The 14,587-nt window shown below is 34.9% G+C and overlaps 3 protein-coding genes across 3 annotated transcripts in view; 1 reads left to right on the forward strand and 2 right to left on the reverse strand.

Moving 5' to 3' along the window:
- LOC116776942 (protein single-minded) overlaps positions 1–5,167 on the reverse strand; it is a 34,360-nt gene extending 29,193 nt beyond the window's left edge. The window contains exon 1 of the mRNA XM_032670250.2: positions 4,903–5,167. The gene's annotated coding sequence lies outside the window, so the exon portion shown is untranslated. The remainder of the gene's footprint in view (positions 1–4,902) is intronic.
- Positions 5,168–10,379: 5,212 nt separating this feature from the next.
- On the reverse strand, positions 10,380–12,418 carry LOC116776907 (H/ACA ribonucleoprotein complex subunit 4). Its single transcript, XM_032670206.2, has one exon. The coding sequence runs from the start codon at positions 12,243–12,245 to the stop codon at positions 10,716–10,718; it is 1,530 nt and encodes a 509-aa protein (XP_032526097.2). The 5' UTR covers positions 12,246–12,418; the 3' UTR covers positions 10,380–10,715.
- Positions 12,419–12,758: 340 nt separating this feature from the next.
- Positions 12,759–14,444, forward strand: LOC116776984 (DNA-directed RNA polymerases I, II, and III subunit RPABC3). Its single transcript, XM_032670311.2, has 2 exons — positions 12,759–13,164; positions 13,679–14,444. The coding sequence occupies exons 1-2, from the start codon at positions 12,872–12,874 to the stop codon at positions 13,836–13,838; spliced, it is 453 nt and encodes a 150-aa protein (XP_032526202.1). The 5' UTR covers positions 12,759–12,871; the 3' UTR covers positions 13,839–14,444.
- The last annotated feature ends 143 nt before the right edge of the window (positions 14,445–14,587 follow it).

Raw genomic sequence — 14,587 nt, forward strand, 5'->3', positions numbered from 1 at the left:
CAACTTGGTTAAAACCAAGGTATAGTCGAGCCGTGGTCGAGTTACTGCAGCACTAACATGGGCTGGTTCGACCGGGGAAGTAGCACCCTCTCACAGAAGATCGGCTTGAAGTAGTCCTTAATGGCTGCGTTTCGTCCGATGAATGAGGGAGCCGGTTGCCCTTTCCCTTTCCCCAACCTTCCCTCTTCTCCAGATAAGGATGGCAACGCACCCGCATAACTATGAAGCGGATGTACTCGGGCGATGTTACTACCATCATCAGGCCGTCTGCTCGATTGGCCCCTTTAGCATAAAAAAAAATTCCAGTCAGCTCGGGCGCAGGTGAAAAGTAGCCAACACCTCGCTATTTCATAGGATACGTTTTGGATAACTGTTCGCAGGAATAGCTCGCTTAATGCTCCTCCATCTTTTTATCATTAGTCGACCAGGCCAATTTACTGTAAGCTTTCCTCCCATCTAGTCGAAGCGACGCGTCTAACACAGGGTTCGAACAATTTGTCTGCGTCTGTGTTTCCTTGCGATTATAATTTATAATGAGAAAGCTCGCAAACGAGCAGACGGTCTACTTGGTGGAAGGTAGTCACCGTCGCCCACGGACATCCGCTACATAAGAGATGCTGTAGTGACTTTCTACCACCTCACTAGTCTCCAAGTCTAGACTGACTAGCCTGTCACTGAGATCACGTATCCTACGACTTCATTTCCGCCTTGCTACTGGTGGAATGACAGTAGAGCACTATTAGGTCCGAGTAAAATATATAGTTTTCCATGGTCAACTTTAAGACATAATAATCTCACTTATCTAGCTATATGGTCGCATATTAGATATAATATGGCTATTGTATTTACTTATGGGTTAAATAAATTTATTCCTTTTCATAGATATGAAGAAAATAGTATTTTTTTGTTACCAAAAAGCATTTTTTTCCCTTATTACATTATTATAACATTATCCCTTCATGCTTCAGTCCCTTTAGGTCCTAATACTCGAAGTCAATACTCATGGTAAACCAACATGAATTTTTTTTAAGCAATATCACCAAAAACTTAACCTCTGTAAAATATCAGTGAGAGGCTGGATACGCCGCAAGATCCAGGTGTTAGCAGCACTTAGGATTACGACCGCATTTCAACGAACACCAAACATTTAGTAGATATATAAAATTTTTACGACTACAGATTTTTTGGCAGTCACTCTTCTGTAACGGGGAAAACTTTAGACCGTTTGTAACTCAGTAAGTTATGAGGGTATCATCCTAGAGCCACTACAGCATCACATGTTACGGGGTGACAATGATGATTAGTTTGTCCTATATAATGTTTCCTTTCGATTGTGTTCAATATAAAGCAGATATAACTACATTAAATTTTAATATGTTTTAAGAGAAATCATTACAGTAGCTATTTATATACGTACAATCGCGACATCCAAGATATTCGCGTTTCATTTTGCTGAAACTATGCTTGTCTGATGCAGAGCGCGCTTTGATTATTTTCTATCTTCATGATCGCTACGTGTCGATTAATTTACAGCATCCGTGATCATCGAGACGAGATGAGAGTGTCTGTCAGTAAGTCTTGTTGTTAGCGATTACATTAATTTGGATATGTGACGTCAAAAAAACTATTTTGAGTATTCAACGACGTCCATTAAGATGATTTCTTAGTCACACTATACTACTATATTTACACTAGTCACTACAAACTGTTTACTACAAGTTTTGGATCCGTCAACGCAAAACCCGCATCGACATTGAAAATAATTATATTAGCGAAAATATTGTATCTTTATAAGAGAATCTAGTCAGTGTGTGTAGTTGTGACTTCACACGGTCATAGTTTATATGAAGAAGTTTAAGAAGATATGTTTTATATGAAATGTATGAGACTTACATTACATTATATAAAACACACACACACACACTCACACACACACACACACATATAATACATTTACCCGTGAACACTCCTCAATGTGTGTGTCACTGAATGTTAAACACTACCGTTTATATTACAGTATTGAAAGTGAAGTAATCAATCAAAAAATGTTCAGAGCAAAACTTTTACTATGAACTCACTGAGGCTATAGATTCACAGAAATGTTTTAACAAAATTACATCACTGATGAGATGAAATGATCGCTACAGCATCATTATGGACCATCGTTTGACACTTGTTATATATAAGAAATACTCTTACAATTATGATTTCAGATTTTCGCGTTTCATTTAAATGAGATTTTATATATGCATGACCGTTATGTTCCCGTTCCTTTAGCTCACCGTGATCACGAAGACGAGATGAGAGTGTCTGGAAAAGTGTTATATGTGAAAAGCTTAGTTTCATTTACCCTTAGAATGATATACATATGTATATCTTCAGTATCCTTCCGTGTTAATATATAACCTACGTATATTATTTTTATCAGAGTTAGTTTAAAATTAATCTTACAATATTTTACTTAATAACTTTAATTTATCTACGTACCTACGTATATAGTCGGACGTAAAAAAACTAGTAGTAAGGATATTATCATCATCAGCCTATCGGATTCCGCTGCTGAGCAAGAGCCTTGTCTAGAGCATTAATCATCACGCTCGCTCGAGGCGGACTGGTGACTTCAAACTCATAATGTGAAATTATAAGTTCACGTTCCCTGACAATGTTTTCCTTTACTGCCTGTCAGTGGTGTCTAAATTCTTTTACAAACTCCAAATAGAAAAAGGAAAATGACATAGCAGGTTCCGAACCCGCGCCCTCATGCATGAGAGACGGACTCTTAACCTCCAGGCCAACACGACTTCGTAAGAACATATTGTCTCATTGCAAGAACTATCAGAATAGCAATGTCCTATCTCTAATCGGTTCAGCATTTAATTATGAAAGCTGTGCTTTTGGATTGCATACATACATACATTTAAATGAAATTAATAGGATATCGGACGTTCGTGATCGCGGATGCTGTAAAGGAACCGAAATATCGAGATCATGTGGATATGACATAATGAAAAATACGTAGTATAAAAAAAATATATATTTTAGTTTAAGAATAAATTTCTAAAGAATTATATTAAATGTACCGTAATAATAACATTGCTTTACGAACATTCATATAAATAAAATGAGGTATTACAAACTAATAATTGATTAATATTTTAATGTTTTCAACGCGAGTCGTAACGTATTCTGTTCAAAATTTATCATGCCTTATTCGTCATCCCTAATCAACTAAAATAACTGCATTTTCATAGTAATTTAAAAAATATATATTTTTCTTTATATAATCTATATTAAATTTTGTATTTTCCCCGAATACACGCCAGTTAGTGGCGTACGTAGCAAAATGCATGAATATAGTAAAGATAAACGTTTAAACTGTCGGTATTAAGGTACACGACGAACGGAACTCGTATGAGGCGAGACCAAACTTCTCATCATTCCAAGGATTCACCGTGCGGGTGGCGGGTCCTTCGTTGCAGGGAGAGGAGCTTCAACAGTGCCCGGGACTAAACCCAGAATACGTTTAAAGGGCCCTTATCTAACGCGTTAAACGCTCTCCTCCACCGTCCAAGCTCCTCTCTTCTAACCAAATTAGGAAGATAAAAAATATCAAACATTTAGTTCCAAATTACAAAGCGTGATCAGCGCAGGATAGAAAAATAAAAAGCTCTCTGGGCTTAATATAATCGATACACCAAATAAGTGCTGAAATCCTTTACAACTCCTGAATAACCTTCTGTATCGAAACCAGATGTCCTCTGAACAACTCGTGTCCAGCGCTGAACCTGTTTAAATCCAGGAGCTTTAACTCCACACAACCAAAGAAATTGCACAACCAGATCCTTCATCCACGGAGATCGTCATCGAGACGAGATTTTTATTTTCTATAGTCAAGTTATCTGGGGCGGTTTATCTAAAAAAGAAGTTAGATCGCACCGGTAATTAAAATTCTAGGTCCCGAAAGAGGAACCCATGTCCAAACAAGCGATTAGCTGCCGTGACGCTGAGGTCGCGTCACACAAATTGCACCGAGAGCTTTTTTCGTGATAAGCGAGATACAAACTAGGAAACCACATCGCAACTAATTTATACTAGCTCGTGTCAAATAAACATTATAAATATCCTCTTGTTAAAATACAAAAAGTAATTATTTTACTTACATACACCACTACACTACATAAATTGAATACACAAATTTTATAAAAAAATTAAATTAATTACAGTTACGCGAGTTAAGCAACGCATGTCGCGGCCTAGACTTGGATGGGTGACCAGTGATATCATAATCCATATTACATATTAAGTTTAAGTGTTCCTAGAGCTCGTAGTCCGTTGGCAGCGATTGCTTATTATAGCAATCAGTGCTACTACCACGGGTTCGCATACCAGACTAAGTACTTCGAGTAGACGGTTCTCGTATCTACATCGATAATCGGCAATATTGTGACAAATCTTATGAATGAGAAACGAGAACTCATGGTAAGGACACTCATTTCATGTAACTTAATCTCGTAATAAACTAGTTACTAGTGGCCTTAAATTATAGATGCAAAAAATTTAACAATAGAATTGTTGTGTAGCACAAGAATAATGGTAAATAAAAAATTGTATACAATTATTGTGTTGATAATGTATTTTAAACGTTTAGTCTTCTTATAAGTATCTGCCGATATTTTTCTAACAATGTTTCCCGATTTCCGCCGGAACGATCCTACTGAGATGTCTTAAAAAATATGGTCACACACACATAGATTATAAAACTAATTGTACATAAGAATAACTTGTATCTCATAATAAAATATATATAACACGTTAAATTAAAATTAACAAATTTGAAAATTACCGGACGAATTCGCGCCATTACAACAGCAATAATAAAAATAATGTTAAAATATAGCGTACCTTATAAGAATCCTGTGGGCGTGTAACATAACATTATGGAAACCATCACAACGAACACAAACCGAACGTCCTCATCATATAACATGCTTAATACTATAAATCACATAAAATCAGTTAACTGTAATTAATTATAATAACATAACTTCACATCACTAAAACAATGATACAGGGAAGCGTTATCCCGTCACGGTTGCCCGCGCTTGACTGACACGGCATCGTCCCACTCCCTCTAATCCAGAGGGATAGAGAGGGAGGGGGGTGCACCAGCTCGAGGTGTGAAATGACACGTTCTGTTTTTAAATGTTTTGATTCTCTATTATAAATAGATGACTTTTTAAATTATGCCAGAGTCATGACCTATAGTATTAATTGTATATTAAAACTCTTTGGTGAAAACTATTTTTACTAATTAAACTTTGTTGTAATTAGTACTAAATTATGGGCCATATAAGATCTTATATTTCACAGCTAAAAGATCAGTATTATCTATTTTTTTTTTCTAAATATTCCTTTACATTAAAAAAATAAATAGTTTTATAACTACGACATCTATAATTAATAGAGAAACATATTATTTCATATATTCAGTAGTTAATGTCTTCAACTATCATTTTAATTCAATAAAAATCTTTAATAGCGCTACTAATGCTTATTTATTCTGTGACTGGCTTTCACTTTACACGCGAAGCTAATAAATGTAATGCCTACTTAGTTTTTATTATAAATAAAGATTATCTAAACATAACAGCGTTTTAAGCAACCATTAAAGGCATCGTAACTCGTACAAAATCACAGTTCGCCCATAAACTAAACGGACGGGTTTTATAAAAAATAAAAACGTCATTTGCATCTGACGTTTGCCTCTTCCCGCCTCCGGAGGACGCTCGCCTCCGATTGGTCGGCCGCGGACCAATCGACGGGGCTGATTCGAATTTATAATTCAAATTATTTGGAACGATACGATATATTTTTTTAAATTTTTTTGTAATGTCTTATTCGTTGACACAATAGAAACATAGACGACCTCCTTTTTTGTTTTTTTTTTTATTAATAGTAATATGTATAAAAATGTGTTGATCCATTTGTGTGCTTTGGATTTTTAATTAAACGATATAAGGTTTAAATGTAAATGAAGTTAGGTTAAGAACCACTCGTGCCGGAGGTAGTCTGAGACATAATAATTACTAGCAGGTCGTTATCGCGCGCCATTTTGTTACAAATTAAACCAATTCCCGTCCTCTTGATGTAGGGTTGTCAATTGTCAGGTCTCATTGTATTTATCAATATATTTATTCGCTATACGGTTACCAAATTAGAGTATCATTATTTAACCAAATTCTTCACTAAGTACGCTATATATATACATAGTATATGACCAGGATTCGTCTATTTTATTTTAAATCAAATTATAAAAGTTAAGTACCGACCCTAACAGGTAGGCCGTGTATACTGTATTGAGAGCTTTAAATAAGATTTGCTTTTGTTAGTCACGTGTAGTTTTAAAGGAAAAACGATTCTATGTTCTTACACTTAAAATACAATTCACAATAACACTCGAAAAATATTTAACTAACCTTATTTACAAGACGATTAATTATTTAAAAAAAAAACAATTGCACTTAAAAATGTTTTTCTGTTCATTAAATATATTTAGATTAATAGAATCATGTGATTATAGTCGTGGTGGCCTGGAGGTTAAAAGGTCCGCCTCTCACACGTGAGGGCGCGGGTTCGAAACCTGGCAAGTACCAATGTGGTCTCTTCCGAGTCTACATACTTTCTGAGAGTATTCAGACACCACTGACGACGGTGAAGGAAAACATCGCGAGGAAACCTGGTCTTATAATATCAAATTATAAGATTGAAATCACCAACCCGTCTTGAGCGAGCGTGGTGATTAATGCTCTAACCTTCTCCATGTGAAGAGGCCTTTGCTCAGCAGTGGGCTCCGATAGGCTGGTGATGATATCTGACACACGCATCTATCGTTACGCGAAAGTTGTGCTTATTCAATCACATTAATTGTGCTTCAAGCAATGAACCATATTACAATACTTAGATATACTTTAACTAAATCCTTATTCCTTACTCCTTACTACAGGTTCTCGCTAAACGCAACACACACAGTATTTCCGTACAACACCACATGATCGCATAATAATAGTAAGGCATGTTCAAAGGAATTGTAACGTAAGATAATAATTAGTTAGGTGCAACCTTCATTCTTTTTTTATTGATTTAATGATTAATTAATTTATAGGAATATTATAATAAAATTCTACGTTCCCGTGCAACGGCGAACTTGGTCCGGACGATGAGTGTAATATTTTTACCTGCTAGTTGCCTTACCATAAGTGTGCATCGTTATACTGCGTACCAACCGTTTAGCGTTTCGCTTTTAGTAGCCTACAATAATAACGACCGGATATTACGAATGAAAGACTGTCAACGCTGCGTATGTCGTGACTCAAAATTGTGTTAAACTTCTTGAAAGATAATTTAATAATGTCCCGTCTAATTACAATACATTAATTAAAGATAAGTAGGTATCTAAGAATTCTACGAGTACTTATTTAAATAAGACTAAGTTTCTTTTATAGCTGCTACGCGGTCCAGACTCTCATCTGGTCTTCGTGATCACGGATGCTGTGAAGGAACCGAAACGTAGATCACGTAGCTACCTATATGATAATGAAAAGCCTTGCATCAGAAAAACACAGTTCATTCGCATTAATTACATTTTTATTTTATTATCTTTAATATAAGAATAAAAAACGCAATGACCTCGCCCAGTGCTCTAACGCCTCCATTTTTGTAGCTTACGAAAAATTTGATTCTCATTAATTATTTATCTGCTTCCTCCTTATCATACACACGGGTGTTAAGAAAGTTCTCACGTAAATACATATGTATTAAATTTTACATTTACCATACGTATTGTATGTGACAGTACTCTAAACAAACGGATAACATAATGTTAGCCGTTTTCATACAATATAGTGAAAGTGACGTAAACTGATCGTTAATAAAATACTATCTGTAGTTCTATATCATCTGAACGAAAGGAAGATATATATACAGACATCTCGTCTGCCCGTGATCACGGTTGCTGAAAAGTAACCGAAACGTAGGGAGTACGTAGTTTTTTACAAATATAAATCACCCGTAGTTCATCCGAAAAATACTAGTTTCATTTAAATGAATAAAACTGGCGAAAATCTTAGATCTCATTATATATATTTATATGTAATATTTTAATTACTATCATTGTATTTGGGAATAGAACACGCAATAATACTTACAATAGTTCAGACAGACACATTATTAAGTGACCGTATTATTTATATATATATATATATATATCAATTACTATTATAAATTCGAAAAAAACAGCAAATTCCTTGAATGTCACCGGGGATGCTTTATGTCAGCTGGTGCGAGTCACGCCGAGCCTCATCGACGCTGACTTAGCGGCCGACTGTAACGCGACATGCGATAGATGAATTAGAAAGTTGAGATGCAATTTAAACGTTGTAATTAAACCAAAAGGAGTTATTTTAAAACTATCTTCCATACTAATAATTACTCACTATTACATAACATTTTATTAATTTAGTAAAAACTTAAAAACCGTATCATGAATTACGTTCGAGGATCTATTGTATTTAAACATAATGGCGCGTAATATTTTAAATAAAACAATAATAAGCACAACAGGAGGAAGTCAAGAATAAAAAATGTCAGCGTATTTGTCCCGCATTGTGCGGCACGTGGCCTCGTAATGGGCGAGATTGGCTTTGTTTCAGGGCAGGGCGTATGGCCGGTTCAATACAGATTTGGGAAGCGGAGCGGTAATGAGTCGCTTACTTGTCGCCCGCGGCGCTCGCGTGTCCTATTATATTTTTTTGTAAAATAAGAGGAAATTTACATTTAATGACTGCTAGAGGACGGATATAGTAGTTTTATTTTATTCTCACTTCTGTCAACACTCGTGTAGAGGTGATCCAATACTTTTGTGATATGTAGTTACGCGTTCTTTAAATAAAATTAGAGTTAAAAATAAATGAAGAAAATTGATTAAGACTTTCATCTTTAATTGCAATTAGCTGTTCTGTATTAAATTAGTACACAATAATCTAAGTCGTAACCAAGCTTACGTTTCTTCTAAGTGACGGTTAGAGTTAAAAATCCTGGTCTAAAATTTATTTGATTTAAAATTTTGAAGATTTCGCAATGAGCTGGATTACAAATAGGAAAGTCACTCTGCCAAGTACCAAGAATTACTTTTATTTTTAATATTTAATTAAATAATCACTCCGCATTACTTGTAGTCCCAGGCCCCAGGGGCCCCGTGCCTTGCTTGGTTTCTGACGGACAAAACATATATATAATAGTTTAGTGTTAGTGTTGCCACTCTTGAATAAAGTGGTTTTAATTACAAGTTTTGTTTACCTGGAGATTACAAGTTTTATTTAACTGAGAATCAGCCCTCGGTATGGCCAGCAGATGTGTTCACGTTACTGTACACACTCATAATACTAACCTATTATTAATATTTTGTCCATCAGAATATAAATAAGTTGAGGGGACCTGGAATATTTCTCTTTTACATATTTTCATAATACGTACTTAAATTCGATGAGAGCCATCTAGTGTTGGTTGTACTTAACTTCAGTACATTATTATAATTAGACACGTGCTAGTTCTATCTACTGAACGAAAGGTGGTGCTGTAAATAAATTTATTATATCATTATTCAAATTCGTATCCATAAAAGCAACAAAAATATGATTTCATCATTATTTTTAACAAATGTTTGCATGAAAAACTAAATAAGGAACAGTTTTTAAACCATAAATCTTCACACACGACAGTACATAGTATGAGATACATTTAAAAGTATTGTGGTTTTTATGAATATAAACTGGAAATTATCGGTATTTTTCGATGAAAACTTGAGTTGAGAGAACAGAAGAGTGCTAGAGTATGCAGTACAACAAAATTATCGTCAATGTGACATTTCACATTAATACATCGAACTACCCATTTTAATTTATTGTTAAAAAAAAAAACCATTCAAAAAGTTTTTATTTTCTAAAAAAAATAAAAAAATACACTTAGTTTTTTTTTTAAATACTTATAAAGGCACACAGTTTCATAGTTGTTGTGACATAAAATGTCGATAATGTGACTTTAAAATTAAAAAATATATAAAAAAAATTAAATACAACTATTTTCAACTTTACTTCACTTCTTTGTAAGTATGATTGAAAATATTACATTAAACGATTGTGTCATTTTAATTAGTACTAATGTAACTTGTAACATTAAAGTATTTCCATACATAAGTCATGAGGTGTTTTAAAGGTACTGTTACATCTAAGAAGGTTGCCCTGGTCACTCGCATTATAAACAATATCATATTAAAACAAATTACTATAATTATAACTTATAGGGTGAAAAAATAAAAAGCGATGTAAACTTAAAATTATTTTAATGTCCGTCTTTAAAAACGTTGAACAATTACTTAACATACAAGAACAGGGTCTAGCGATGCTGCATACACTACAAAGGACAAATCATGATTAGTAGGGCCTTAAAGAAATGCAGGTTTACGACCCGTAATGTGTTTATTAAGTAAAAATAATGTTTTCTCTTAACAACTATCGCTTAAACTTAAATGTATGCAACCGAAGCTATTTATTGATTGTTCGGCAAAAAAGGGAAATAGTTTTTGCACTATAAAATCCACGTTTTTCAGGAATTCCCTATGGATATATATACAAGGTATATCGGAGTTGGCGGTTATATATTTACTCGTCCTGTCTCTCTTGATCCTTATCCTTCTTTTTCTTTTTTTTCTTTTCTTTGCGCACCGACTCATCCCCTTCTATTGTCTGATCCGCGTCTACCGTTGTATCAGCTTCATTCTCCATTTCTATGTCGGTGTCACGTTTTTTCTTTTTCTTTTTTTTCTCCGACTTGATTTCTGTCGAGTTATTCGGGTCGTCAGCGTTCGCTGTGCTAGCGGTTCTCTTTCTACCTGCATCTTCCTGTGCATCACCGTTCTCTGTGTCCTTCTTAGCTTTGTAGTCTACATAGCTATTCAACCATTCGGACGGTGTGTTTTCGTTGGGTTTTCCAAATTTATCTAATTTCCCTTGCTGGATAAGCATTTTCTTTTGAGATGCTTTCGGACCTAAGCCCCATTTGCGAGGGTATGTGTCTCTTTCCATGATAACACGTTTCAGTTTGGCCGCTACCCCATGATCACAGGATGCCATAGTGGATGTGGTCATAAGGGCTATAGCCAATGCCACAGCTTCTCCCTTTGTTGTTACTATAACAATTTCTTGGTCGACTTCAATACCATCCTCGTATCTTAGGATACCAGGCAAAAGTACTTTGGCTCCGTAACATACTGCATTAACTGCACTGTCCTTGATAAAGATCCTCTTGTGAGCTACCAGCAGACCTTCTAATGGCTTAATGACTCTTCTCAAATAGGTTTCATCCTTATGGTTCTCATACGCCCATTGAGCGTCCAATATGTCGTGCATAGTAACCATGCCCTCCTTCTCCCCCTGTATACCAGAGCGGACTCTGCGTAATTCAATCATTTGTCCGCCAACTCCGAGCATGAGACCCAAATGTACGCACATCGTACGTATATAGGAACCAGCCTCGCAACTAACCCAGAAAACACCAATATTACGTTCCTGGTCATAATCGAGTAACTTGCTGTCGTAAACGGAACGCACTCGGAGCTGTCGTTTGACTGCTGATATCAATGGCGGACGTTGGAAAAGAGCACCTCGTAATTTCTCCAAACCCTGTGTTACTTTCTTAAGGTTTTCTACGGGCGAGTGCAGGTTGAATACAGCAACATATTCCTTACCAGCATTCTGCTGGGATTTCACCAGCCTCGTTGCTCTGTCTATACACACGATGAGGCAACCAGTAACCTTAGGATCAAGTGTTCCGGAATGGCCAGTCTTCTCTACTTTGAGGATTCTTTTAATCCAAGACACGACTTCGTGGGAGCTCGGATTGCTCGGTTTGTCCACGTTGATGAATCCAGCCTTAACGTACTCCGAAATCGGACGTTTTAAAGGTGAACTGCCGAACGGAAGCGGCGTGTAGTGGTTGGTTCGGACGTTAAGACGGTCGAAGTTCTTCAATAACAAAGGCCAATACGCCGTATCCAACTTGGTCACACTTTCGGATGGCTCGATTTTAAAGTCACCAATTTTCTGGAACGCACCCAAGCTCACTGTTTCCTTATTTTTCTTTTTCTTCTTCTCCGAGAACACCTCCGAGCCGGATTGCATTACTTCCGTCATGTTTACAGTTTTTTAAACCAAATGCTTGTAGTTTTGTTTTAGTTCATTGATAATTTATCAACAAGATGACGAAGAACCGTGTTGGTTTTAATGTTATTAACCAACACGTGCAACGCAAGAGGTTAGCTTTATATTTCAGCGATGCTTCCGATGACAGTTCACAGTTGTATGGTTGTGCCGTCATATTACTATACACATTATTGTTTATGAATAAATATATTACAATAATAGATATCCTTGGATATAAAACTAAACTAAATATAAATTTAAAATTAAATAATTGTAATATTCACATAGATAAATATATAAATCTTCAATGTAAATATATTTATTTATAATGTACATTTTGAATTTTATAAAATTAAAAATAAAGTGTAATTTTTAATAAATGCAAAGATATGAAAACCATTATTATAAAATATATAAAACTCTTAGTTTTCTACAATACTTAAATATATTTTTGGTCTGAATTTTTTTGATATAATAACTGTCAAAGTCAGAAGTTCCTATAAAGTTTGACGGGATAAGTTGTGTTTAATATCAGCGTGGGTTAGAGCGAATTTTATTTATTTTTTTAAAGTAAAAAATAATTATTAAGTTATCTTATTATAAAACAAACCACCGAAATGGCGGGAGTGTTGTTCGAAGATATATTCAACGTCAAAGACATGGACCAGGGCGGTAAGAAATTCGATCGTGTGAGCCGATTGCATTGTGAATCAGAATCGTTTAAAATGGATCTCATTTTGGATATAAATTCCTGGATATATCCTATGGAGCTGGGAGATAAGTTCAGATTGGTTTTGGCCACAACATTACGAGAAAACGGATATCCGGATGGCGGTGAATGGAATCCTCTCGAAACAGAGGGAAATAGGGCTGATAGCTTTGAATATGTTATGTACGGAAAAGTTTACAGGTTAGTAATACTATTATATTATAATTATTATGACCATTTAACTAGCATATTCTCCCTCGCATTTTTTCTCGCTTCGCTTCGAAAAATGCTCCCTATGGCAGGTGGAGTGCAGCGACCTCCGGTCCCATCAATATTTTTTTATTTAAACCACCCCAGATAACTGGGCTATCAAACAAAAAAACCTCTGATCGAGACCAGACATTCGGTGACCAAGATCATCACTCTGGATCATTGATCTGAGTTGCCAGTATGTTACGCTCGCTTCACACAATAAATACTTTTTGGAATCATTTATTAAATGTAATAATCTATAACCATAAACAAATGTGTTATATGTTAACACCAACATAAATTATTACGCAAATACTTATGTATGGAAACATTAATTGTAAGTCATTTGATCTACAAACCTATTAACTTACCATATATATTATCTAGTATTCCCTATACTAGATAATATATATGGTAACTTTAGTTATCGTAAGTTTAATTATTGTTATATTCCATCATCTAGACTAGATGGTGATGAATTGGCCATGGAACCGACATCCCGACTGTCAGCTTTTGTTTCATTCGGTGGACTCCTCATGCGGTTGCAGGGTGACGCCAACAACCTGCACGGCTTCGAAGTCGACCAGCACATGTACTTGTTAATGAAGAAACTAGCTTTTTAAGAATAATAAATGCGATAATAATTTTATTGTTGAATAATGTACAAAATATCCTCTATAGACTAACTAGCATCTCCTTGTATGGTCATATGACTGTGCAAATGTACGCCGTGGGTTTATAAAAAAAAAAAAACACAAAAGGTCACTGTATTTACCTCATTTGCATGTTTTGAAGAGATATTTTTTTTATTACAAAATTCATATAATAGGAACATTCTTGTGAGAACGGAATAGCTCATGTTGTATCCGATGAGCAATTTTTGATGTGACATCACTACAGTTTAATGGACAACTGTAGTTTTATGAGAAGTTATCGTAATACATGCAAGTAATTTTTTTTTTATTCACATTGCGAGTTAGTTATAAGTAATACACATGCATACAGCCATATATATGAAATAAATAAAAAATAAATATTTAAGTTCCCTGTAAAACATTCTAGATTGTTATAATTTTTGAGAAAAAAAAAAATAACAAGCATAGATAATATCAAAACATCTGTATATTAATATTTTTGTATATTCGTAGCTAATATTTAAAATGGAAAAGTGATAACATCATTTAGGCCAAAATAATGTTCAAATTAATAAGAGAAAGACCAAAAAGCCAGTATTTTTTTTATTTGTGACTTGCCCCTAAAAGTAAATTTCAATAGAATGTCTGATAAATATCTCACAAGAATTATGTTAGGAAACGCACACGATTTTGTTCAACATCAGATACGTTCCTACATACATTAATCACCCCAAAAC

This window comes from Danaus plexippus, assembly GCF_018135715.1.
Source record: "Danaus plexippus chromosome 29 unlocalized genomic scaffold, MEX_DaPlex mxdp_36, whole genome shotgun sequence".
NCBI classification, from domain to species: domain Eukaryota; kingdom Metazoa; phylum Arthropoda; class Insecta; order Lepidoptera; family Nymphalidae; genus Danaus; species Danaus plexippus.

Coding starts and splice junctions, on each gene's coding strand:
- LOC116776984 (XM_032670311.2), top strand. CDS start 12,872: ATGGCGGGAGTGTTGTTCGAAGATATATTCAACGTCAAAGACATGGAC. Junction 13,165..13,678: donor ATGTACGGAAAAGTTTACAG/GTTAGTAATACT, acceptor TCCATCATCTAG/ACTAGATGGTGATGAATTGG.
- LOC116776907 (XM_032670206.2), bottom strand. CDS start 12,245: ATGACGGAAGTAATGCAATCCGGCTCGGAGGTGTTCTCGGAGAAGAAG.